The 25,730-nt window shown below is 51.4% G+C and overlaps 2 protein-coding genes across 14 annotated transcripts in view; one reads left to right on the forward strand and one right to left on the reverse strand.

Moving 5' to 3' along the window:
* Window positions 1–8,339, forward strand: part of Wdr93 (WD repeat domain 93) — a 49,980-nt gene extending 41,641 nt beyond the window's left edge. For 6 of the 13 annotated variants that reach the window (XM_017589563.3, XM_063271151.1, XM_017589562.3 and 3 more), the window contains one exon: window positions 4,457–4,732. In XM_017589563.3, coding sequence (XP_017445052.1) covers window positions 4,457–4,547 — 91 coding nt within the window. In that variant the 3' untranslated portion in view covers window positions 4,548–4,732. Of the gene's footprint in view, window positions 1–4,456; window positions 4,733–5,680; window positions 7,780–8,208 lie in introns of those variants that run through there. The other 7 variants (XR_005490605.2, XR_010056373.1, XR_010056374.1 and 4 more) reach the window with 5 other exon arrangements.
* Window positions 8,340–9,461: 1,122 nt separating this feature from the next.
* On the reverse strand, window positions 9,462–10,980 carry Mesp1 (mesoderm posterior bHLH transcription factor 1). The gene is made up of 2 exons (NM_001107531.1): window positions 10,054–10,980; window positions 9,462–9,809 (listed from the first exon to the last, which is right to left on the reverse strand). Exons 1-2 carry the CDS (start codon window positions 10,714–10,716, stop codon window positions 9,744–9,746), a joined length of 729 nt encoding a protein of 242 aa, NP_001101001.1. The 5' UTR covers window positions 10,717–10,980; the 3' UTR covers window positions 9,462–9,743.
* Between the last annotated feature and the right edge of the window lie 14,750 nt (window positions 10,981–25,730).

Consider the following 25,730-nt stretch of genomic DNA (forward strand, 5'->3'; position numbering starts at 1 on the left):
AATCTAGGGAAATGTTTATAGAGAGCCCGAGGGAAATAAAGCTGAGGACAGCGTATGTGGGTGAAGGGCCATCGCACTCTCTGCACACGTTTAACACGTTTGAAAAGACGGGAAGAGATGAGAAGCCATCGTGACAGTACCACCCTGGTTTTGAGTCAGGAAGAAGATGGGAAATGTGTATTTGTAGGAACATACGGGTACACTGGGGTGGTGAGCATGTGTGGTGGTTTTCTTTGTGTTTCTCTGTAGCTTTTCCACAGAAAGCCACCATTGCTTTGGCAGACAGACTGAAAACAGGGAGTGCTTCCCAAGGGCCATCCCGGAAGCTCCCTGATGTTCCTGGGATGTGTGGGGGTCTGTGACCTCCCAGTTTAATAAGCTTGCTTCTGTCCATGTCTGTCTATGCTCAGCCGGCCTTATTCCTTTAGTGGTCAGAAAGGGTGACATTTCCCACTTTACTCAAAGGTCAGTAACAGGACACTCACTGGTGGGAATAGACCCAGGGTCACAGCAGCAGACTGAGTAACTCACTTCCCTCTGGCCACAGACTTTTCCACCCTTAACCGAGTGACCTTGTCACAGATACCGATGAGCTTAATAGAGTAAATTCCCACTGTTATTTAAAAAACAACAACAACAAAAAGAGGTACTCAGAAGCCAGGCATGGTGCCTGCCACACAGTGCTATAACCTTAGTACTTGGGGGGGGGGGGGCTGGAGAGCAAAGTGGGGATTTGAAACCAGCCTGGGCTATGTAGCAAAACATTGTTCCAAAAGCAAAGAAAATAGTAGTGTGTGTGTGTGTGTGTGTGTGTGTGTGTGTGTGTGTGTATGTGTGTGTGTGTACATATTTATAAAAAAAATTGGAAAACATGAATATGCAAAAAGTAAATTTAAATAACCCCTAATCCTACCACCCCAAATCATCAGCACCCGTTAGCATTTCTTGGTCGTTCAGCTTGGCGTTCCGCTACCTTGGGATCATGCTTCACCACATGCTTTTTTTTTTCCGGAGCTGGGGACCGAACCCAGGGCCTTGCGCTTCCTAGGTAAGCGCTCTACCACTGAGCTAAATCCCCAGCCCCGCACCACATGCTTTTACCTGACCTTACATTGCCTCAGACTCTGCCTTTCTGTAAACTCGTGCATACGTGTGCATGGTCACATGAGGGCACCCGTGTGCGGTGTCTGTAGAAGCCAGCACCTCTGATGCTGCACCTTCTTACTCTTTAGGTACCGTTCACCTTGGGGGCTTCTGTTCAGTTATTTTGGCTTTTCGGTTTTGTTTGTTTGTTTTTGTTGTACTGGTGTGTGTGGGTGCGTATAATATAAATGTGAGTTCAGTCGGCCTGGGAAACCAGAGGTTTTGGAGTTACAGGCAGTTGTTAGCTACCGGATTTGTGTGCTGGAAGTGAAATGCAGGTCCTCTGCCAAGAGAAGCAGTTGCCCCTGACCACTGACCTATCATCAACCCCATTTGTTTGGTTTTGAAACAGTCTTTCACTAGCCTGGGGCCTGCAGGTTGGCCAGGCTACCTGTCCTCTGAGTGCTGGGGTCCTTTGTCCCTACCTTCCCAGCACTGATCACGTGCTTGCACTGTCACTTTACAGATGCAGGTGTCTCCCTAGCCCCTGGGTTTTAGTTTTGCGAGATATCTTTATTGTTTTGGCCAACTTCCTGGCATTGTGACAAAATACCTGAGATAATTAACTTGTGAGTAGAAAAGGTTTATTTGGCTTATAGCTTTGTAGATTCTAGTTCATGGTCATTGGTCGTTACAGTGGGGAGCACGGGACAGGATAAGACTGCATGACAGGCATTCCAGGCAACAAGAGTAGGAAGGACGTACTTACACAGATCAGACGGAGATGCAGTAGGCTTCCTGTCTATTTCATGCCTGGAAATACCATGACCCTGGTACCCAGTACCAAAGGTCCATACAAAACCTGCCATTATAAAGTCACCTTTCCTGAGCTGACCGTTACCTGTTAGGTCATTATGAATGCTGTTTTGACTGTACTGTCCATTATAATAACTTGTTCACCTTGTCTCTGGTGATTCAATGCCACCACCTGGTCCTTGTTACCCCAGGGCCCAATTGAACTCACCATTACATTTAGTTCATCCAGTTGAGCAGCAGCGTCTGCAACCCTAGGGTCTGGCACAGGGAAAGGGTGAGAACAAAAGCCTTCAAATGTGCTGGCGCCCCTCTCACCAGTTTGCATCTTATAGGACTTGTGAAGGGCCTGTCTTCTGGGCCTTCCCATTGTGGCAGAGTGAGATTTACACAGCATATCCACTCTAGCATTGCAGTTTCCCTGAGCCTTAAAATCCCTTGGTCAACACTAAACCAAAGGATATCGGCATCTCCACTCCTTTTCAGTAGGCCAGCTTTTGGTAAACGCTACAGCCAGCCATTCAAACAAATTCCTGACACCTTTTTTTTTTTAACTGTGCGAGCTTCCATATTAAACCTAGAATCCATATTAAACCTAGACTCTTCACTCTGAGGGCCCATGTCAATACACTCAGCCTGATCTAGTTTTACGTTCCTTCTGCCATTATCCCACACCCTTAAAATCCATCCCCACACATGTTCCCCAGACTTCTGCTTGGATGAATTAGCAAACTCATTAAGCTCCTCAGTAGTGTAGCGCATCTCCTCATGGACCACACTTTCTACCTCCCCTCTAGGGGCCTGCCTTGCCTTGAGTCTGGTTATGGGTCTAGAAGAAACTATTGGTGGGCCCTGAGGGACATCAGTATTGTCTTGCCTGGCATTTTCTTTAGAGAAAGTCACTGCTAGTTTATCAGACAATGAAGGATTAATTACCCTCATGTGAAAAAAAAGTGTTATTCAAGGGGTGGGGCTGAAGGTACTACTTCCTCAGGTGAGTGAGGTAAACCGTTGAAAATCTGAGGACTCAGTTTCCACATCAGGGCTCATTCTGAAGTTTGGCTGTGGGCCTGCAAGCCAAGAGGTACAGTGTGGGAGTCTGGTGCCCACTAGTGGTGACTGTGGGAAACCTCAGGGCCCTTTGGAACTGCGACTGAGCTCTATGCAGAAATCTTTGGAGGCGCACGCCTTTGATCCCAGCACTTCAGAGGCAGAGGCAGGCAGATTTCTGAGTTTGAGGTCAGCCTGATCTAAGGAGTGAGTTCCAGGACAGTCAAGGCTACACAGAGATTCTGTCTTGAAAACCAAACAAAAAACAAAAGGAAGAATAGTCTTAATTTGTTGCCAGATCCAGAGAGAGAGCCAGTCAGTGCTGAACTTGTCATTCTCCCTGCAGTGAGCACTGCTGAGCATGCGTTGCTTTTATAAATCGTTCCCAAAGCACCTTAGATCCAGGCATGGTGGCACAGGCCTTTTTTTTTTTTTTTTTTTTTTTTTATTTATTATATATAAGTACACTGTAGCTGTCTTCAGATACACCAGAAGAGGGCATCAGATCTCTTTACAGATGGTTGTGAGCCACCATGTGGTTGCTGGGAATTGAACTCATGACCTCTGGAAGAGCAGTCGGGTCCTCTTAACCGCTGAGCCATCTCTCCAGCCCGTACAGGCCTTTAATACAAGCACAATGGAGGCAGAGGCAGGTGGGTGTCCATGAGTTCAGAGACAGCCTGGTCTATATGCTGAGTTCCAGGTCAGCCAAATGTATACATTTGGTTTTTACACTGCGCTTGCTTGTTTGTTTGGGTTGGTATGGAGCCAAGGGCCCTGGGATGCTGGGCAGATGCTCTGCCGCTGAGCTCCATTCCCTGTCCTTGATCTCCCCTTACAGCTCTCTCTGAAAAGAAGTTTAAAAAGTGTGTGTGTGTGTGTGTGTGTGTGTGTCTGTGTGTCTGTGTGTCTGTGTGTGTGTCTGTGTCTGTGTGTAATGCATGCGTACAGTGACTGTGAGGTCCAGAAGACAGCATCCAGTCTCTGGAGCTGGCATCGTCAGTTATTGAGAGCTGTCACATGTGGGTGTGGCAACCAAACCTGGGTCCTCTGGAAGAGCAGTAAGCACCTATAACACTGAGCCATCTCCCCAGCCCTGGGTTTTAAAAGGCTGACCTCTGATCACGTGACCGTGATGTGAGTCACGGTTTCTGTGCTTTAGAACCAGCTCCTGTCACTCAGATGCGGGTCTCCAATGTTTGCCCCTGCTATAGCTTGTGTGATTGCCTTCCTTTAGGAGGCTGGACGATTGCCTTGAGCACTTCGTTTGTACTTGGGCTTTTAGGTCCTCAGTTCCCACCCCTTCACAGTGCCTGTGCCTAGAACACCAGGCTTGCCTTCTTAGGCCTTCCAGATGTCTGTCGCATGTTGGGCTAAGTCCAGGGTTCAAAGATGAAGCTGGTGTGTCATCCTCCAGAGTTTCCCACCTGAATGGCTCAGGGACAGCCAGGGGACCACTGGGCTGGGTGGCTATGGTGACAGCTCTCATGTCTGGTTGTGTGGCCCTCAGCTTCCAGAAGAGCCAGATGAAAGGGCGTGAGCAGTGGTCCAGGCTTCGGAAGTACTCCATCATGCTCCAGAAAGAAAACTTAAAGAAGTGAGCACCCTGGAACTCCACAGCCCCTGCCCAGGATGCCGAGAGGTAGAAAGACTGCAACAGAGAGCCACAGCTCAAAGCCTGGGACCTCCATGGAGCCAGCAGAGCTGAGGTATTTAGAGGACCTTCAAATCCTGAGTGTCTCATGGAGTTTAGATGCCATTTAAATAAACAGACTGGCCACTGCTACCCATGTGGTTCATTGCTGTCTCCAAGCTCTGATGGAAGCAGGGCCCAGCTCCTGGACCTCCCACGTCTAGTGAGGACCACTAGCTACATAGGCCCAGTGGAGCCACTTCTCTGAAGATGGATGGTGACCCCTTTTCTTTCCACACACCTCTCCGACTCTAAGCTTTCCTCACAGTCTCTCTCCAAAGGGCTGCAGTGCTGTGTGGTGGGAAAATACGTATTTAACAGGACCAAGGTCGGGACAGGGCCCCAGAGGAGAGCGAAGGATGAAAGTCCAGAAGAGTGGAGTGAGTGACAGAGCTTAGGCCACATGGCTTTGAGAGATGGGTCAACGAGTCAGGGCCTGGTGAGAGACGATCACCAGAAGAGGCTTGGTGTCCTGGGGAACTGAGAGAAGAGCAGAGAGCCACTTGGCTGTCTTCCAGAAACTACTCCTCCCAGGAAAACTCGCCACACTCCAAGACGCTGAGGGAAATGTCTGTTTCTCTGAGGGCACCATGTGGCCATTTTCTCTGAGGGCACCATGTGGCCATGTTGAGAACGTTAGGAAGCTACCTCCCAACCTGGCCCTAGGAGCTGCAGGGGTTCGCTTTTGGGTTCGCTTCTGCCACTCCGTGGTGCCCCATCTAACTGTTCTGAGCCACGTGCCTTGCCCTGCCTGGCACTGACACTGACCGGCTAAACATCCCAGATAACGCTGTGCTCTGCCCTCTCCCTCAATGGGAATAAGAACTCAGCACAGAGCCCCTCCCTCCTTTCTCTCCTTCCCTCCCCCTCCTCCCTCCCTCCCTTCTCCTTCCCTCTCCCTTCTCCCTGACAGTGCTTCCTTGGGATGAGCTGGAAGCCTTGGGACTTCAGCTTAACACAGAACCCAAAGCTCAGCGGCAGGCCTCACGTGGGGCATGCGTGCTCCACACTTCAGCCCTTATGAGTGTCTTTGATTTACAGGGGAAAGTGTAGAACCGAGTTATACAGCTTGGAACAACCTCAGACTCTCCTAGCCCCGCTGCCACAGTCGAAGGGGCTCAGCTGGTTGGAATAGCCACCAGCCAAGAACACTGTGGTACACCAGGAACAGTGTGGAGGTAGCGTGTGAGTTTCCCACCTCTCCCTCAGCCCTATTCCCTCTTAGCTAGGCTCTCAGCTGTGATGAGCATCCATGACATACACAATACTCAGGTACAGATAGCATCCATGACACAACAGCCACAGGACCCAGACATGACCAGGGAAGGATTCACACAGCACATACAGCTCACGTTCCCTTCCTGTGGCTCTAGCCGAGTCCCAAGCCTGCCTCTCCCTGGCCTGACTGTGGTCATATGGCAATGTCAGCCACACAGGCTTGTGGCCATGTCCATACCTACAGGGACAATAGATGTCTGCCCCGTCAAACTTCAAACTGCCCAGGGGAGAGCTATGTGAGGAAAAGTAAGTGGAAGGGTCCCAAGTCCATGTCCTGCCAGCTACAACTCTGTCATGTCTGCCCTCTCTGCTTCTGTGAGCATATAGAAACAAAGACAAAGAGCCTGGAATTCCAAGGTGTCCTAGGACCGGTGAGAAGGAACCAGACCTGGCAAAGCCCACTCCAGGCTATGAGGGCTCGAGACACACTGGCTAGGGGTCAGCGCACTATCTGCTGAGGAGGGGGCTGGTGGTTCTAAGAATGAGAGGCCAGGAGCATCGAGAGGCGAGCAGTGCTGGGGTGATGCACACAGAGCCCAGGTACGAAAGTTAATGCGGTGCTTCCTCTCACTGTGGTGGCACCAGACGGAAGGTGTGACTGGAGTGGCCTGGCCTGGCCCTGGGATGAACACTTAGTAGTTAGGTGAGGCAGCCTTCCCTCAGCTCTCCCATTCTCAGGTTGCAGAAGCCTGTGGGGCACTTACCCACTCAGATGGCTTTATTCGTCATGTGACCAGAAAACCCATGTGCAGCTAGTCTGCACATCTCTTCTACCTGAGTCTAAACCAGACTCTGCAGCCTTCTCAGGGACTGCCTGTCATCTGCTAATGGGGACACTGTTGGGCACCGCCACTCTTCCTCTGCTCCACCTTCCTCCATAACAATGGCTTAGGTATTAAGTTTTGTTCTTATGTGTTTGGGTGTTCTACCTGTGTTCTTATATTTTTGGTTGTGAGCCCAGCCTTTAACGGCTGAGCCATCTCTCCAGCCCTTTACCTGAATTCTTCTTGGTGCACCATGAGCATGCCTGGTACCAGCAGAGGCCAGAAGAGGGTGTCAGACTCTTGTTACAGGCTGGTGAGCCCCATCTTTCCTTATAACTTCCCATCATTATGATGGTCCTGGGATTGGCTGAGAACTTGGGTCACAGGCTCCCCCACCATTGGGCTGGGGGTGCCTTCCTGGGTACAGGACTACTGATGTCCTCACTGGGGACTGGCACTTGGGGTTTCCTCCATGTGCCGGTTGGGCCAGGAAGCAGGGGGATGGGGCCTGGGAGCAGTGGGAGGTGACTCTTTTCTATCGACAGTCCTCTGTCTCAGCCACTATTAGCAGGGGCCTGTTAATGAAAGTTCACACCCAGGTGCTAATAAACAGTGGGCTGCTCCCAGGCCCCTCAGAGGAGAGGTCCTCCACAGGGAAGGGGGCTGGCCAATGAGTTCCACTTATCTGTGAAAAGACTTGCTAATAACTTTAATTCCCCATCCTAAGACACTGGGCCTTTACTTTGCAAATAGATTTTCTATAATGGGTTGGCTCCTGGGCCAGGAAGACTTCCTGTTCAGAGCCAGGTAAGGTACTGGGAGGAGAGTGTCAGAAGTTGTCAGAGGTGCTGGGAAAGGGAGTGGCCAGTGAAGGTGTGAGGTCCCCCACCCCGGTGATCCCTGATGGGTCACTTTCTCTGCAGACAACCCTAGAAGCCTGGACCCCTGAGCTGCAGAACAGGACCATGACCCACACCGTGGGACTGCCCCTCCTGGTCCTAGCCAGAGTACTGGAAAAATCACCCCCCAGGCGATCTAAAACAAATCCCACAGAAGAATGGATAATTGTGAAGGAGCATGTGAAGAATGCAGTATTGGGTAATAGAAAGGAATGGAGTTCTGAAACTGAAGCTAATCGGGGTGAACCTGGGACACATACTCTGAAACAAGCCAGATACACAAGACCACACTCCATGCTTCTTTCTTGTTTGTTTTTGTTTTTGGTTTGTTTTTGGTTTTCGGTTTTTTTGAGACAGGGTCCCCTACGTAGACTTGTGTAATCTGGAACTCAGTATGTAGACTGGGCTTGCCTAAATTCAAAGATCTGCCTGCCCTGGTTTCCAAGTATTGGGATTATCGGCGTATGGGCCAACTTGAATATTTCTTTTCATAGGAAATGTCTACAACAGACACATTTCATTAGAGATAAAGTGTCACTGTGGGGGGCCAGCCACTGGGTGCCGAGTCAGTGAGGAGTGGGGCTAATGGGAGCTGCAGCTTTTTTCTTAGTATTCTTTCTTTGAACAGGGTTCACTGTGTAACCATGGAGAGCCTTTCACTCAGAGATTTGTCTGCTTCTGCCTTCCAAGTGCTGAGGTCAAAGGTGGGCGGCCACATCTGGCCAGCAGCTTCTTTTTGGAGGTAATAAACAAAAATACTCTAAAACTAGTGGTGATAAGTGCATAGCTTATGGATATGCCAACGTCATTGAGCTGTGCTTTCTAAAGAAGCCTGAGAGCATGGCGGCACACTGTGTCACCCCAGCCGTCCTCTGAGGAGAGGGCAGGAGAGTCAGGGGTTGAAGGGCACCCTTGGCAGAATGTGACTCTCAAATCAAACAATATCAATATCATGCTTATTAAAAGAAATACCAAGGGGCTGGGGATTTAGCTCAGTGGTAGAGCGCTTGCCTAGCAAGTGCAAGGCCCTGGGTTCGGTCCCCAGCTCCGAAAAAAAGAAAAAAAAAAAAAAAAAAAAAAAGAAAGAAATACCAAGGCCCGAGTTTCCGATAGCTGAGGGGGAGAGACGGAGTTGCCCCTGCACACTTAGCAGAGACTACCAAGAGTCAGTGCCCCTTACTGCAACCCCTGCTCGGTTGATGCCAGCCTCTTTCTGGACTCCAGGAGCCTCTCTCCTCTGCTGCACATTCCTGACCTGAATTTCAGCAGCACAGATCAGCAATCGACCGGTCCTTCGTTCTCTCCTAGACAGTGACTTCCAGGGAACCACGATCACCTCGACCAAACTCTCCCACCCACGTATCTCTAAGCCACACAAAAATAGGACGCTCTAGCCAGGGAAAATCTGGTCTGGGGACAGTGCCCCAGGGACAGCTCAGCCGCCCAGAATATCAGACACACCATTCCGCTCCCACCACTGAGCCCTGCAATGCCCAAGCCTTACAGGGGTCAGAGTCTTGACCTTTACACATCTGTAAAGCATATGCAAAGGTAACCAAGGTACAACAACGCTAATAGAGTTTTATCTTCTGGTTTTATCCAGTTCCTCCCTAAATGTAAAAAAAGAGGAACTACTTCCTGCCACTGTCAGGAAGCCCCCACTCCATTCCACCCCACCCCACCCCTTTCAGACTGGCCCATGCAGAATAGATGTTGACCAGGAAGAGGGTAGAAGGCCTCCGTGTTTCCAGGCTGTAGATTACAAGACTCCCTCTCAACCATTCCATGTCGGCTTTCCCCCTGCCAAATACCAGAACTTCCAGCGGGGTATGAGGTTCCCCCCAACCCCAGAAGGAAGAAAGTAAAATAAACCCTCCAAAAGACACTAGCACAAACGGTTTATTCACAAATAAATAAATACACACCAGGCAGAACTTGTGCCCGCTTCAGCTTTAGAGCGTGTACCCCATTGGGTCCCTCCTTCCAAGGAGGATTGGAAAGGTACAGTCTAGATGGGGACCAGCTCCCACCTCGGGGACGCCCATGTTGGTATCACTGGTGCCTCTTCCAGGAAATACCCCCTTCGAAGGTGCCAAGGCAAAAGGAAAAGTGTCTGTGCTCAGACAGGATGCCAGTCATCCACTGCATTGTCCCTTCAACTCTTCAGGCTGGCGGCCACTCCTGAGGTGTCCAGGTTTCTAGCAGAGCCAGCATGTCGCTGCTGAAGAGCTACAAGAATGAACAGCGCCACAATCAACACCTGTCCCGGTGCCAGGTCCGCGCTCATCCACTCCTCGTAATGCGTCCTTAATCCCTGCCTGTCCACCCCCTCCCATCCCTTTCGGGCATGCAGGGATGCTCGCAAGGGAGATCCAGCGTGCAGAGAGAGAGGCTGGTCCGCAACTTGGGGCTGTGTGTCGCGCACCAACAGTAGGGGACGCCACCTCGACAGCATGGGGAAGGGATTACTAACCGGAGACGAGGGGCTGGGCTCCATCTCCTGCCTTTCCAGGGATGCTGTTTCGGTGTACAGGAATGATGGGTCCCACGATTCTGCGGCGACCCGGGGTCTAGGGTAGGCGGGCGAAGAACCCCAGGACACCCCGCTGCAGGCAACCGGGCTTAAATGGGGACCGAGAGACTGCGCCTGCGCCAGGCCGCTGTCGGGGCACAGCGGGCAGCCTCGAGGTGACACCGCGTGTCGCTGTTGCCGGAGGCTGTCCTCGCTGAGGCCCAGCACAGCCGACAGGTGGCCGATGTAGCGGATGGCCAGGCGCAGCGTCTCGATCTTGGTCAGGTTCTGGCCGATTGGTGCCACTGAAGGAGGCAAGAAGCGGCGCAGCTCGTGCAGCGCGCGGGCGAGCGTGCGCATACGAAGCTTCTCGCGTTCGCTGGCGCTCTGCCGCTGTCCGCTACCCAGGCGGCTGCCATGCGTCCCGCGCCTACCGGGGGTCCCAGCACGCCGGGCCGGGCGGGCACAGGGTAGTGCAGGGCTGCTGGCCTGGGCACCGTCCCACGAGTCCGAGGACCAGGCTGGGGAGCAGAAGCTGTCCCCATCGGAAGGCATCGATGGCTGCGGACGAGCGGGACTCGGGATCCAGGACTTGGAGAGTGGCGCGCACAGGGGCTGGGCCATGGCAGCGGAGGCCTGACCATTGGGTCCGCTGCAGCTTTATCCGGAGCCCTAGGTGTGAAGCGGCCCCTTCCAGAACTCATCAGCACATCAAAGCCGGCTCGAGCCTGGAGGGGGGCAGGGCTTGAACCCTTTGAACCAAGAGCAGGGGCTCTTAGGTGCAGGACCCCTTGGTCCAGTTTGCTCCACCTAGGCCATAGATGGGGCATCAGTAAGACAGGCACCTAAAGCCTGCGGTGTCCAGGGTGTTAAGCCAGCCCTGCAAGTTAAGAACAACCATGCTCAGAGAACTGAAGTCTAGCACCCAGGCTCAGGGTACACCTTCATTTATTAGGGACCCTACGCCATCTTTTCCATCACTTTAATTTACAAATTGTATAACAGACTCCCGGATTGCACTGGCCAACTGTGGACTAGGGTAGGAACCTCTAGACACTGAAAGAACTGACACACAGAAGCTTGGAGGTGCCCTGTAGTCCCTCCCTGATGTCCAGGCTGTGGGAGGCACAATGAAGAACCCGTCCCGAAGTGAGATTGCTGGGCTGTCAGTGCAGGGTCAGAGGGGAGCCTGCCTCCCCACAGGACAAGTCACTCCTGGTCTTGACAAGATGGGGAATTTGGTCCCTTCCCCAGCCCTCCCATGACTGGGACTCTGCTGCTTTGGTCAGCTACAGTGAGTCAAAAGCAAAAGCCCTTTGACGAAACTCAACAGCCCTGAGCTGGGTGTGGTGGCACACTCGGGAGGTGAAGGCAGGAGGGTCAGGATTTCAGGGCCAGGTCTGGCTGTATATAGCCCAGGTTAACATGGGCTATATGAGATCCTGTCTTGGAAAAAACAAACAAAAAGCTGAGAAGCAGAAATCTTCGTCTGTCCCAATGTGTGTGTGTGTGTGTGTGTGTGTGTGTGTGTGTGTGTGTGTCCACCTGTGCTGGTGCCCCACACAGGCCAGAGGTGTTGCGTTCCTCAGGATCTGGACTTAAGCAATTGTGAACTGCCTGAGGTGGCTTCTGAGAACAGAACCTTGGGTCCTCCTCAAGAGCAGCACGTGCTCTTCCTAACTGCTGAGCTGTCTTTCCAGTGTCCTCCCCGCACCCCTCTTGAAACATGATCTCATGTAGCCCAGGCTAGCCTTGAACTTACTCTATATAACCCAGCTGGCCTTTAGCTCCTGATCCTGCTGCCTCAGCTTCCTGCAGTTGTGAGTGGCCATGCCGAGCCATTGAGGATGCCTGCTCTTGCCATACCCTTTCAGTGTTGTGCTGGATGAAAGGACTAGGTTGGAAAATAAAGAGAAATAAATACAAGTTGAAGTGATAAAACAAACATCCCCACTTATATGCAATAGGCTTATTAACACAGTCTCCAGGAGTTGGGCATACAGGCCCATGGCTATAATTCCAGCACCTGGAAAATGAAGACAAGAGGAGTTTGGGCCAGCCTTGACTGCAAAGCGAATTTGAAGCTATCCTGTGCTACAGGGCTTTCTCACCTATTAGAGGGTAGGGTGGTTGCCCAGCCTGCCGGAAGCCCTGGGTCTTATTCCAACACTGCATAACCACTTGTAGCACTGGCTTGTAGCCCCAGCACTGAGGAGATGAAGGAGGGAGGCCCAGATGTTCCAGTTCAAGATCACATTTGGCCTAGAGCTATGGCTCAGTAGTTAAGAGTACTGGCTACTCAGCCAGGTTGGAGCACGCCTTTGATCCCAGTACTTGGAATGCAGAGGCAGGCAGATGTATGAGCTAGAGGCCAGCCTGGTCTACAGGGTGAGTTGTAGGACAGCCAGGCTACAACAAACAACAAAACACCCAAACCAAACCAACCAACCAACCAACCAAAGTACTGGCTGCTCTTCCACAAGACCCAGGTTTGACTGATTCCCAGCACCCACATGGTGGCTCAAAGCTGTCTGTAACTACATTTCTGGGGATTGCACTCTTCCGGCCTCTGGGTACTGCACAAGCACACAGAGCACAAACACTCATGCAGGCAAAGCACTTGCACACACAGAAAACTGAAAAATATTCTCAACTGCAGAGTGAGTTTCAGGCACATCTCAAAAACAAAGCCCTGAGCCTGACAGAACAGACTGGGATCAGCTGGTTGAGGGACGGCGGCAGGAGAGCCGCAAAGTCCTGCCTGGGCTACCGTGTAAGTGCAGGGCCAGCATGGATAACTTAGTAACTCTCGGTCTCAACAACAGGGCTCTGGAGTACTTGCAGCAGGGGAAGGATCGGACTTGCCTGCCCAGCTCCTCAGGCGTTACTTGACGCCTGCGTACCTCATGCCTGCTGCCTCTTCTCCAGCTAGGCCTGGACCTGGTGTCGAGCATTACATCTGAACCTCTTTCTTCTTCTGGAGGAATGACTCTCAGATCTCCCGGGGCCGGTGCCCTGAGTTTTTGCACCCCATTTGTCTTCTAGATGGGTGATGGCTTCTGGTGGTGAAGACCCCATGGGTTGGTACCTGATTCTCTGGGCATCTCTGCCCACTACCATCCCTTTGTCCTTTGTCCCCTACTGCCCGTGACCTCCTCAAACACTTCTCCATCCTTGCCTTTCTATCAGAAGGTCCTTGCTGACACCCAGAGAAGCAGTACTCACCTCCACTGTGGAGTGGAGAAGTGGAGCCAATGTCCCAGAAGGTCCCTTCTCAGGCCTCATGGGGTCTATCCCATCTGAACCGAGGCAAACCGATGCCTTCCTGGGACTTTTGATCTGAACAAGAACCTGCGTTCAAGCTCCAGGATTGTGCCTCTTAGTTGACGCTAGAATAAGCCCGGAGGCCTGTTGCGTGCTTGGACAGGGTGGGAGTGTGGAAGTGTACACAGTAGTCCCCCGGGTAGGAGGGGCCAGGTCTCAGCTCCGAGGACACCCAAGTGTCCCAAACACCCTCCACTTCCCATGTGACCCTGACCTCATGTCATATCCAAAAAGGTGGAAGAAATTTCGCTGAAAGATCTTTCGTGTTAAGTGGAAAATACAGCAGATGTCCATGGTTCAAAGTGAAAAAGTGTCTGGGTCCAGAGGGCGAAGCAAATGTCCCGACGAGCTTGCTTCTGCAGCTTCTGCTGCCTGCTCCAGAATGAACTGGCATTGTCTACTGCTTGCTTCTTGGTAATAGCACTTTGAAGTATTTTATTAACTACAAAGTTAGGCCGACATGTTTGGACTAGGGATGGGTGGGCGACGCCACATTTCATGAGGCCTAATTGTTAGCATTGAACGTCAGGAACACAGAAGGATCTGGAACGGGAGAGGGATGCTGTGGGTGAAGCAGGGCAAGATGGTGGTGTCAGACATGAGGGAAAGTTTAAAAGCCACAGAGGTAGTGAGTTGGTGAGGGACTGCATGAGAGGCGAGACAGATGAGACAGATGGCGGGGCCTGCCTCCAACTCCATCCCAGGAGTCTTGAGTCCTAAGACTAAGACACTGAAGTGCCACGTGGAGCCCCTGTGGTCTCTGGGAAACTACCTCAGGGGCCCAGCTGGTGCAAGGGCAGGGGGACCCTCTGCTTCCTTCTGCTCCTTTGATCTCCTTATCTGGTCAGCGTCTTCAGTGGGTTCATTTGGGAGCTGCTTTGAGTTAATGAGTTCTCCAGGCTGCAAGGCCCACACAGCTTCCCCGCTGGGCCAAGGCCTTCACACTTTTGGGGCCTATGTTTTGACAAGTGCCAGAGCCGTGGCTTCTGCTCCCCTGGCCCGAGCCTCCCCTGGTTGCCAATGTGTAAGGCTGGGAAATGAGGCCTTGCCACCACCCCATCAAAACAGAGGTGAGAGTTCAAGCCTCAGCCGGGTGGGGGCAGACAAGACAGGGAGGCTCCCTCTCAGGCTCAGGGTCCAACCTCGGCTTTTATGCTGGAGCTGGGCACCACACTCCCTCCCACTCTGCAGCTTCAGTGCCCTCATCCCACCCCCACCCCCACCCAGCCCCTCTGACACAGCCTTGCTAATCAAAGCTGCTAGGCCAAAGTGCATTGCAGTCCCTAATCTCTGAGCCTGGGCCCCAGAAAAAGGAAGCTCCTTTGCCTCCCCCACCAGCCTGCTTAGCATCAGCAGATACCACTAATTAATTACAGTGTCAGACCTGTGGGCTATCTCAGCACCATCACCCTCAGATAGAGTGTGGCCAGTGTGGGTTAATGTCCTTGTCTTGCTCCACACTGCTGGTGCCAGTAAGGTAGGCCCCCCCTCCACCATGGAGAGGAGAGGGCTTCTGAGCCATGGAGTAGGAGGGTCAGATCTTAAAGCGCTGGTCACACACAGCTTTCATCGTGTGGGCCTTGGCAGGTCCTGCTCACGGCACCCTGGGATGAGGTGAAAACCTGGAGCCTTGAGAGGTTGTCCCAGTGCTAGTAGAGTCAGATCTCTTAATGTGTCTTGGGGCACAGCCTGGGCAGGCCTCATTTCACATACCAGAGCCTCGAGAAGACAGGGAAAGAGAGGTTTCTAGGCCCCAGCCAGGACCACATCGGCCAGAAGTTCTGCAAGGTGGAGCCCGAGAATCCAGATATAAGACACTCTGGGCTCATGAAATGGCTCACTGGATAAAGCCAGTTGCTACCAAGACAGGTAGAGTTTGACTCTCAATTCTCAGGGTCCACAAGATGTCCTTGACCACCACTCACACACCTGCAAGTGCATGCATGCGGGCACGCGCGTGTGCGTGTACACCTCACACGTACAGTGAGGATAAATGTTTTTAAAAATCTCTTCAAAATTATGAAGGTACCTCCCCACAACTCAGAGACGGAAAAGGCACTGAAGAGAGCTCGCTCCCTCACTCTGCTTGGTCCTTCTCCCCTTGGGTCACCGATGATGGAACTTAGAAGGCCCAGCAACAGGAGGCTCAATTTCTCCCTTCCTGTACCTCCTTCCTCCTCAACCGCCCTACAAGTCTGCCCGGTAAGGCCCTCTGAGGTCCCCAAGGCTCCCAGGGGCGCCCTTCCAACCAGACCCCCACTGGCCCCTCCTCACACCTCTACTTCTTGGAGCCACCGAGCTGGCACACCATATGGAATAGATTATTCTGGACCCAGGATAATCTGATTATCTGGTCCTGGGCCAGTTGGATGCTCAGCCAGTGGCAGCCACAGGCAGCAGAGGGGTGATGAGGAGGGAGGGGGTGGGAAAAGAGGAGAGAGATTTGGCAGATCCCTTACTCCTCCCCACCCCCCGGAAAGGCTCAAGAGGAAATGCCAGAAGCCCCGTGGGTCTGACGCTGGTTGATAATGCTGAGGGGATAGGTATCACCTCTCTCTTTAGAATGAACCACGTTTATGATTCAGGTCATCGGGGATGGGGGTTGGGGGAGTGGCTCTGAGCCTTAGAGTGAAAACAGGAGAAACCGAGATATAAAAGGATTAAGAAGCTGAGATAGCTAGCACAAAGCAAAGACGCAAACACATATGAATGCAGGAACCGATGGATCCGGTACTCGCCTGTGGCGATCTCTGCGGGCTGCTGGCATTTCTGTGTTCTTGCATTCCCAGATGCTGCCGGCAGAGGGCGATGCACGGTCACTTGAAAGCTATTTATTTTTTGCTTTTTTTTGACGTCTCCATCTCCCTAGGAGGCCAGAATGACCTCAAACTATGCAACACAGCCTGCAATTTTAGGAACTCCCTCCTGTCTCAGCCTCCTGAGTGCTGGGATTGCAGACATGGAACATCATGGAATCTTTAAGCCCGGGCCAGGCAAATCTCCCTCCAATAGATTTTCCCCTCTAGGGATGGAAATGTATCTGAGGTTATGCTTTACGATGCTGGGATCACAGGGCTGGGGATTTATCTCCGTGGTAGATTGCTTGTCTTAGCAAGCACAAGGCCCTGGGTTCAATCCTCAGCTCCGGGGGTGGGGTGAGGTGGGCAAGAGATGCTGGGATCAGGAGAGGATGCCAGTGCCATGGGATGGCTTGGGAGAACTTGTGTGTCCATCAGCCCAGCAGGAAAATAGTTCTTATATGCAGACAGCAGAGCAAGACAGGGTCCCAGAGAAATGAGAAGAGAGATCAGGAGCGAACACCAGCCCCAGGTCCAGATAAAGCAAAGAAAGAGTTGGTCATGGTAATGCATGCCGGGAGCACCAGCACTTGGGAAGTAGAGGCAGGAAGATCAAGAGTTCAACCTCATCCATATAGTTGGTTTGAGAGTAGCATGGGCTTCTTCTCACCAGACAGACAGAAAGACAGACAGACAAACAAAGTGAAAGGTCAACCCTAAAGCTGAAATTCTACCCACAGGCTGTTTAAGATTCTTTGTGCCAGCCAATCTGTGAGGATCTGTAGAACCAGTTCAACTACCAATGTGAGCAGTGAAACTGGGGGACCAGGATCCCCAGCATCCACTGCTTGAAGGAAGTTAATGCAGGGCATTACTAAGACAAGAGGAAGGTGGGGTTGGGGATTTAGCTCAGTGGTAGAGCGCTTGCCTAACAAGCACAAGGCCCTGGGTTCGGTCCCCAGCTCCGAAAAAAAAGAAAAAAGAAAAAAGAAAAACGGAAAGAAAAGAAAAAAAGAAAGACAAGAGGAAGGTTTGAGGGCTCTAGTCTCTCCTCCACACCTCACCCTCCAGCAGTGAAGCGACAGACAAGTATTCTACAGACAGGAGCAGGAGTGGGAATTCCACACCAAGTTCCAAGTTCCAGGGGTGGCCAAGGCCCTCAGCTAGGTCATTAAGCCTGACATTAAGCCCAGGAAAGAGCTAGAGAGAAAATAGGGGAAGGGCTGCAAGTTGCACTGGCCACATGATTAAGAAAAGGAAGAAGGGCCTCCTGGGGTCAGCACTCTGTTCCTAGAGTGAAAGATCTGGTGTAGCTGACCCTCTCCAAGGCAAGTTCAGAGCCAGCCCTGGGCCTGACCCAGGAGGCTTCCCCACCCCTGAGATGATGTCCTATCTTAGTCTCTGCAAGGACACATGGAGGCCACTCTCTTCAGCCACGCATCTCTGGAGCTGGACTGGACTGGCCTGAGGTTTCACAAACGGTCTCTCATGCTGAGTGACAAACTCAGATGCTGAAAAACCCATTCAGTGTTAGACTGTGGATCCTAGCAAAGCAGAGACACCCCAAACCTGTAAGAAAGCAGCCCGTGAAGCTAGGTGTTTTGCAAGGGCATACAGTGTGTCTGCGTGTAAACACACAGACGGACTCCTCGAGGCTCACTGGGTGCAGTCACTCGTCCCTCAACTGTAAGGCTATGATCTCCAGATGTGATACAGGCAGTTTGGTCACCATGCAGAATATGGTGGGATAAACTGAGGTAGCCACGGCTTCACCATGCTGTACATACTGTTGCCTGGATTGTTGCCATGTAGGACCTAACGGTATACAATAATATGCTAGGGGAGGCAGGTCTGGGTTCACATTTCAAGAGGACTGTGAATCTTAACTGTAATGTTTACAGTCTCACAAGGAGACTCTATCTGTTTATTACTGAAGGGGGAAATTTAAGTTTTCTTTTCTTCTTTTGTTTTACATGTACAATCTTTTTTTTTTTTTTTAATGATTGAGGAAGACATAAGCAGAAGAATCGGGAGTTCAAGGTCATCCTCAGGTACATAGAAAGTTTGAGGCCAGCCTGCACCACATGAGACCTTATTTTAAAAACATAAACAAAAACCAGTCAGGCATGGTAACCCCAGCAGCTGAGGCTTTGAGTGGGATGCGCAAGGCCAGTGCAGGCTGCACAAGATGCTGTGGTAAACCGACTGACCAACCTACAGAAAGCACTAAGGAAGGGCGCCGAGTTCAGGAGCCTTGTGTGCTCAGGCGTCCGCCCAGCAGAGGAGCAGCTGCATTTGGCCGTGGGCAGAGAAGTGGCCACAGCAATTTTCTCCGTGTTTTCTCACTTTCCCTCAAGGTCTATCTCTGTGTGACTTTAGCGAAAGAAAGAGAGGAGGGGAGAGGAGAAGAGCAAACACCGCAGTCCCTGCAGTCCAGCTGGACGGACACCTCCGATCCCCCTCGGTCCCTCCCTCACCCCTGCAGCACCGTCAGGGGACTAGTGCAGGATTCTGCTCCCATTTCACAGATGCTGCAGGTGACAGGAAAACCTGGACTGTGCCGGCCCTGGATTAGGAGTCGACTCCACTAGGCCTTGTTGCTCTGCTCACCTTAGCCTTCTGGTCAGAGGAAAGCAGAGAGCTAGTGAGCTCCAAGCCCCAGCTGTGGAACAGCTCCTGTCACCCAGTCCCTCGCTGCTTCCCCAGCCAACAGCACTCCCACTCACACCCTTGTATGCGCTGGGCCTGGCCCAGGCCCACTGGGCCCTGCCCTGTGCTGGCTCCAGTCCTCGTTCCCTTCCAGCCATCCCACTGCCTTCCTGAGATCAAACTCCCTACCCAGCTTGAACACACCATCTCTTACCTCTCCCCACCCAATCCTGGGGTTCTAGCACTCCTTGCCCTACCCAGTCAGCCCCAGACTTCTAGGTCCGTCTCATACTTTTCGTTTTGTCAGCAACCCCTCCCTGTACATGTGGGAAATCCACAGTTTCAGGCCCTCCCTTACCATGGAGTAATGCCCTAATTGCCTTCTCTGATTTCCAGGGCACCTTGCATACCAGGTCTCAGAGCTGACCTCTCAGTCCTTTCCCTCCTCCCATGACTCAAGAGCAGGCCACTTGTCCCTTAGCTCTGGTGTAATAAACAGTCTGTAAATAAAGCCAGATGCCAGTGGGCTAGAATCTGACTCTAGCTGCCTTACATGAGAGAGGGCACCTCCACGGGCAAGAACAGCACTGTGGGATTTGAACTCAGAAGCGCTAAGTGTTTAAAACAGGAGCTTCCGAGGCCTGGCAGGGAGAAACCCATATCTGGGGCTTCTTTGTCCCTTGCTCTAATGCTGTCAGTTTCTGGGGTCCCTGGGATATTGGTGATGGCAGGCAAACGCTTGTCAACGCTCCCTGGGTGTGCCCAGGATCAAACATCAGTCTCAGGATCAGATGGGTTGACTCAGAATCCATGGTCACCCTCCATTTCTTGTCCAGGGATACAACCCTGCCTTTACTCTGGCTCCTACCCTGAGTATTCTCTGGGGCTTTGAGGAGCCTCTGCTGGCTGTTTTGGAGGCCCTTACACACTCCAGTTCCCAAGTTAACACCTTCTGCCTGGAGGGAGGCAGCCTTCGTGTCAATAGGCAGCCAGAAGGTGTGAAGGCAGCCAGTGCCTGGCCCAGGGGGAGCCCAGGCTGGCCCCCTCCACTGGCCAGTAATGAGAATACCACCCAGCCCTGCAGCCCCTGCCCACCTGCTCATGCTGTGCCCTTCTGCCCTCCTTTTCCCACAGCCTGACACCCTGGGCCAGGGGACTCCTGGGAGAAGGCAGAGAAGGCAGACCCGTGGTCAGAGGCCAGGCTTTAATATGGCTTCAGCTTCCTGGATCTGTTCCTAAATTTGCACAGTGTCCTCTCTCTGGCTCTGGGCCTCTTCTCTGGGGGAAGCTCAGAGGCTCCAGACCCACGAGTCTACTCTGTGGACTTCTCAGGGGCCAAAGTAGTCATCCACCCAGCTCTTGCACACACCCCTCTCCATGAGCATCAAGGTCACGCCACTCATTCTTGAGGCAAGAGGGTGGGCCGGAGTGATTGTTCAGGGGTTAAGACCACTTACTGCTCTTAGAGGGGACCTTGGTTTAGTTCCCAGGCCCCACAAGTTGGCTTACAACTGTCAAAACTGAAGTTACAAACCGAAGGTACAGAAGGTCGTGAGCCACCATGAAGGTGCTGGGAACTGATTTCCAGGCCTTTGGAGGGACATCGAGTGACCTTAACCACCGAGTCATCTCTGCACCCCTCTGCAAGGTTTCTTTTTCTAAGATGGGTCTTTATTCTGTAGCTCAGGCTGGACTGGTGTCAAAACTGAAGCATTCTCACCTTCGGTCTCCCAAGTGCTAGGATTGTGGGTCTGAGCCACAGTGCCTTTTCTTATTGGACAGAATACCCCCCCCCCAAGTCCTTCAGCTGGTTCTCTAGTGACCCAGCCTAGAGCCCCTCACCTAACCTCCCTTCCCTAATCGAGGGCTTGTCACAGCTCATCAGCTGTGGCCTCTGGTGTGCCCCTTACTGCCTGGGTAGCAAGATTTTCATCTTCTTGGGCGAAGGCCCAGCACCTTGCCAATTCAAACACAGCTTGGGGTTTGCATTCCATTCTGACAGCCTTCCCGGAAGTACTGTTTCTGCTCACCTGATGCCTCCCTGAACTTTCACAAGGGTGCATGTGGTTCTGTGCACCCCATCTTATTACAGCTGATGGGCCCAGGTCACTCTGTCTCCATGGCTTTGGGTTCTGGCTGGTAGCCATCACTGGGTATGGGTCTCACTCTAAATTAGATCGTGCCACATCTTAGCTCGAGATCACAAGCTGTCGGTGTCTGGGCTGTAGAGCCTGCAGCCTATCACTAGAGACTTGTTCCAGGTGAACATGTCCCCGTCATCTTCCGGGGGACACGTTCACCAGCTCTGATTTGAATTCACTTGACCAAGCTTCACCCAGCTGACTTGACTCCTCTGGCAATGAGGAAAGCCAAACACAACCTCAAAACGTCAGCTTCACATGGTGATTTGTTTTCTTTAACATTAAAGACATTGAGAAGTGCTCCATGTTGTTGTCAATGACAGGGTTTTTCTTTTGCCTCCTCCGTCCTCAGTGTGTGCTTTTGCATTGGAATTATAGGCCAGTAGCTCAAGTTCCGGTCGTGGTATAAGGCAGGAATGTGCTTTCCACGTCTTGAGGTATTTTCCCAAGCCTGGAGTGATAAGTGTAGCTGCGATACAAGCGAGTCAGGTGAATGAGGCAGGAGAATCACAAGTTTGAGTCCAACTTAGGCAACAGAGTAAGAACCCGGTTTTTGTTTGCTCTATTTTTAAGCTCTCCCAGAAGGCCTAACCAATGAAAACCTCTGAGATCCAGTTGCCCTTTCAATAAGCAGGAGAAACCAGGCCTTGCCAACACCCATAGCAACACAGTTCCTGTTATTAAGGAAACCGGAGCCAAAGGTTGGAACACAGGGGCAGGATGGGCAATGAGCAGGGGCCATGCTCCTGAAGCCCATGCATCTATCAATTCTGCTGGCCTGATCTAGCCTTTTCCTTCTGTTACAGGAAGAGGAGAGGCTATGCATCCAGGACATTGAGGTCCAGACTCCAACCTCCTTATCCACAGCACAGCAGGGCTGTGCAAGCACAGCAAGCACAGCACAGCAAGACTAGAAGACAAGACTCAGGGCTAACTTGCTTATGGAGCAGATTCCAGCACAGGGATAGCAGGCTTAGGCACATCTCCGTTGAGAGGAACACCTCAGGGCTCCAGGGCTTCAGGGAAACAGATTTTTCTGATCCCTGGGTTAGAACCCCACTCCTAGCAGGAAGTAGTTGTGAGTCTCCATTGCTGGTCTAGCCTGATCTGGTCTAATTGGCCAGTACTTACAGCTCTGCATGAAGCTCAGGTGACCACAGAACTCAGAATGTCCCCCTGCTGGCTTCACAGAGGAAACCAGTGGGACTGGTGTGAGGACCAGTGAGACCAGGGCTGAGAGTCCCAGAGAAGCAGAACACTTTCTTCCTGCCAGGGGTGGCTCAGAAAACATCAGTGTCCTCACAGTCTGGTCTATCCCTTGACCCCACCTGCTACTCCTGAACTCACTACTGAGTGGGCTGTCAGCTCTGGGTTAACCGTTAGGGTACACCCTGTCTCATGTCACCCCAACAGTCACCCTGAACTCGGAACCCTCACCTCATAGAAGATAATACTAAATGGGTCAGGCATGGCAGAGAAGTGCTCTAGTCCCAGCACTTGGAAGGTAGAAGCAAGTGAGTCTCTGGGAGTTAGAGGCTAGCCTGGTCTACATAGTGAATTCCAGGACAGCCAGGGCTACATGTTGAGACTGTATCTCAAAAAACATTTTTTTTTAATTAAAAAAGGAAAGAAAAAAGAAAAAGAAAGGAGAAAAACAACACTAAAGTTTAAAAAGTTGTTAAAATCCTGGGACCAATGCTATAGCCCAGAACAGGAACCACTAACCCACACAGCCTCTTGGTACCGACTTAAGGCTGATGAAAGACAGGCTTTAGTCTCCCTCTGGGCAAATAAGGCTGGCATGAAGTGTGCCCTGTGTTTTAAGGGCCTGGCTGAAGAGCACAGTGTAGAGCCAGGGTTTCATGCTTTAGAAATATACTCTGAAACCCTACAGTCAGCCTAGAACCTGGGCTCCCACACCACGGAAGAAACAGGCCAGACTTCCCCAGAGAAGGCGAAGTGCTATGTGTCATGTTCAGGGCTCTGCGTGGGAGTCAGACTTTCTTCATTCATCCACTCTTGGCAGGAAATCCCTCAGGCTGGCTGTGCAGGCCAGGAGAGAGAGGGAGGAACGTTGGAAAGTCAGAACTGAAGAGATTATAAAGGCAGGAGACGACAGGGTCTCAAGTCTACCTGGCTGGCCCCAAACTCCATCTGTAGCCAATGCTGACCTTGACTTACCAACTCTCCTACAGTCACCCCCCAAGCACGTGTGAAACCACGCCCAGTTCTAGTCTACATATTGCATTCCACGATTGCAATGTTTAGCTGTCCACACACCAGCAGAAAGAACACTCGCAAATAAATAATAAATGGTGGGATTTTTGTTTTGAGAGGCATGAATTAGAGACACCAAGATAAATGCTTATCTGAAATTTCAAGTGACCATTCTTTGTGGTTTTGAGGACTGACCTGGGGCCTTAGCCATGGTAGGCCAGTGCTTTACCACTAAGCTACATTACCAGGCCATCAGTCTAAAGTTCCAGATGTGGATCAAGATATACATGTAGAGAGCCATAGCCGGGTAGATAGAACATTTCATGTTCTGGATCGCAGCAGGGTAACTACTGCTATGGTTGATTGTGTGTCTTCAAATAGCTGAGAAAAGATTGATGGCTAATACTTGTAATCCTAGCTCTTGGAAAGCTGAGGCAGGAGCATTTCCGTTAGTGTCCAGCTTGAGCTAAGAGTGAGACCCTGTCTTGAGAGAAAATTACATAGAGCTGGGTGTGGTTTCACATGCTTGTAATCTTAGTGCTTGGGAGGTGAATATGGGAGAGTTGGTAATTCAAAGTCAGCATCAGCTGTATGTGGAGTTCAAGGACAGCCAGGCAACTTGAGACCCTGTAGTCTCAAAAAAAAAAAAAAAAAGAAAGAAAAGAAAAGAAAGGAAGAAAGGAAGAAGGAAAGAAAGAAAAGAAAAAGAAAGAAAAGTCTGAGTGGCATTAGAATTTCTCTTGCTCTGATAAAACCCAACAAACAAAAGTAATTTGGGGGGGGAAGGGTTAATTTTCCTTATATTTCCACATCACAGTTCATCATCATCGAAGAAAGTCAGAGCAGGAACTCAAGTACGGCAGAAATAGAGTTAGGAGCTGCTGAAGAGGCCATGGAGGGGTGCTGCTTACTGGCTTGCTCCCCGTGGCTTGTTTAACTTGCTTCTTATAGCACCCAGGACCATCAGCCCAGGGGGGCCCCGCCCACAGTGGGCTGGGCCCTCCCACATCAATCACTAACTAGTAAAGTGCCCTACAGGCTTGTTAGCAGCCTAATCCTATGAAGGCACCAACACACTTGAGGTTCCTCTTTCTCAAATGGCTTTAGTTTGTGTCAAGTTAACATAAAGCTAGACAGCACAAGCATGTTGGCGGCCATGGCTGCAAGCACGAAGGCCCAAGAACCACATCCAGGAAGCCATAACAGTTCTGAAGAGAAGATGGAGTGCGCTTCCAGCACACTGTTCTGGGAAGGACACAGTCAGAAAGACTTTCAGGGCTGCTGTGGCCTATTGATATGGTTTGAGTATGTCCCCACAGGTTCCTGAGTTAGAATCTTGGTTCTCTGTATGTCAGTGTTGAGGTGATACAGAAACCGATTCTGTTGGCATCTATTTACAATCCTACCACAGGAGAGACTGAGGCAGAATCCTCGCCAGCCCCGGCTCTATGCATGAGGACCGTGGGGACTTCTGAGAGATGGTATATCAGAGGTGGCTGGGTTGTCCCTAGTAGGATGTGTTCTCACAAGGCCCCAGTCAGTTCCTACCAGAGACAGTTGTTACAAAAAGAGCAAAATTGCCAGGTATGGTGGCTGGGACAGGCCTTTAATCCCAGCACTTGAGAGGCAGAGAAAGAGATGGGCAGACCTCAGTGTTCATGGTCAGCCTGATCTACAAATCATACACCCTGTCTGGAGGTCTGTGTGTGTGGGGTGGTGAATTTTTAAAAATTAAATTAGCTTTTAGAAAATCAAAAAAATAACGGAAAGGGGGGGCTATTTGGTTTTAGTACTGGAGATGAAGAAACTCAGGTTCTTGCCAGGCAAGTGGTCAACCACTGAGCTCATGCCCAGTCCCAGGAGATGGAAATTAAAATGCAGGAAATCTCCCAGCCAATGAAGCACTGAGATAAATCAAGGGGTGTTAAATAGAGGAGACAGAACTCATTCGGAAGTTTCTATTCAAACACAGAGTGAGACCCTATCTCAAAAACAGAAAAAGGGGGGGAAAAAAAAGAAAACAGAAAGAAAAAGCTGGTCGTAGTGATGCACACCTTTTAGCCTAGTCTACACAGAACGTTCCAGGATAGCTGGAACATTTCAGGACGTAACAGAGAGACCTTGCCTCAAAAAAGAAAAGAAATGAATGTCGGGGCATTCCAAAGCATGATGCTGACATGTGGCCTCACCGTATGGCAGAAGCCATCACAGGCCAAGGCAGAGAGGACACAGTAGAGAGCTTCCCTTTCTGACTGAGTCAAGTCTGGTCAGGAGAATGGAGCCCTCATGGCCCCCGTCATGGCCCCGTCACCTCCCAAGGGCTCCACCCCTGCCCTTCTCACTGCTGAGCTGGGGAATACTTTCAACACAGGAGTTCCGAGGGATTGACCCAGAGCCTAGTAAGTACTGAGTGCTTCCCAAGGAGACCCGAGTTCAGGCGTTCACATGGCTGCTGTGGCTGAGCTGGAAGACCATGGGCAACCACCCAGGGCTGTCACTTAGGAGAGTC

Source organism: Rattus norvegicus, chromosome 1 (assembly GCF_036323735.1).
Source record: "Rattus norvegicus strain BN/NHsdMcwi chromosome 1, GRCr8, whole genome shotgun sequence".
Classification (NCBI taxonomy): domain Eukaryota; kingdom Metazoa; phylum Chordata; class Mammalia; order Rodentia; family Muridae; genus Rattus; species Rattus norvegicus.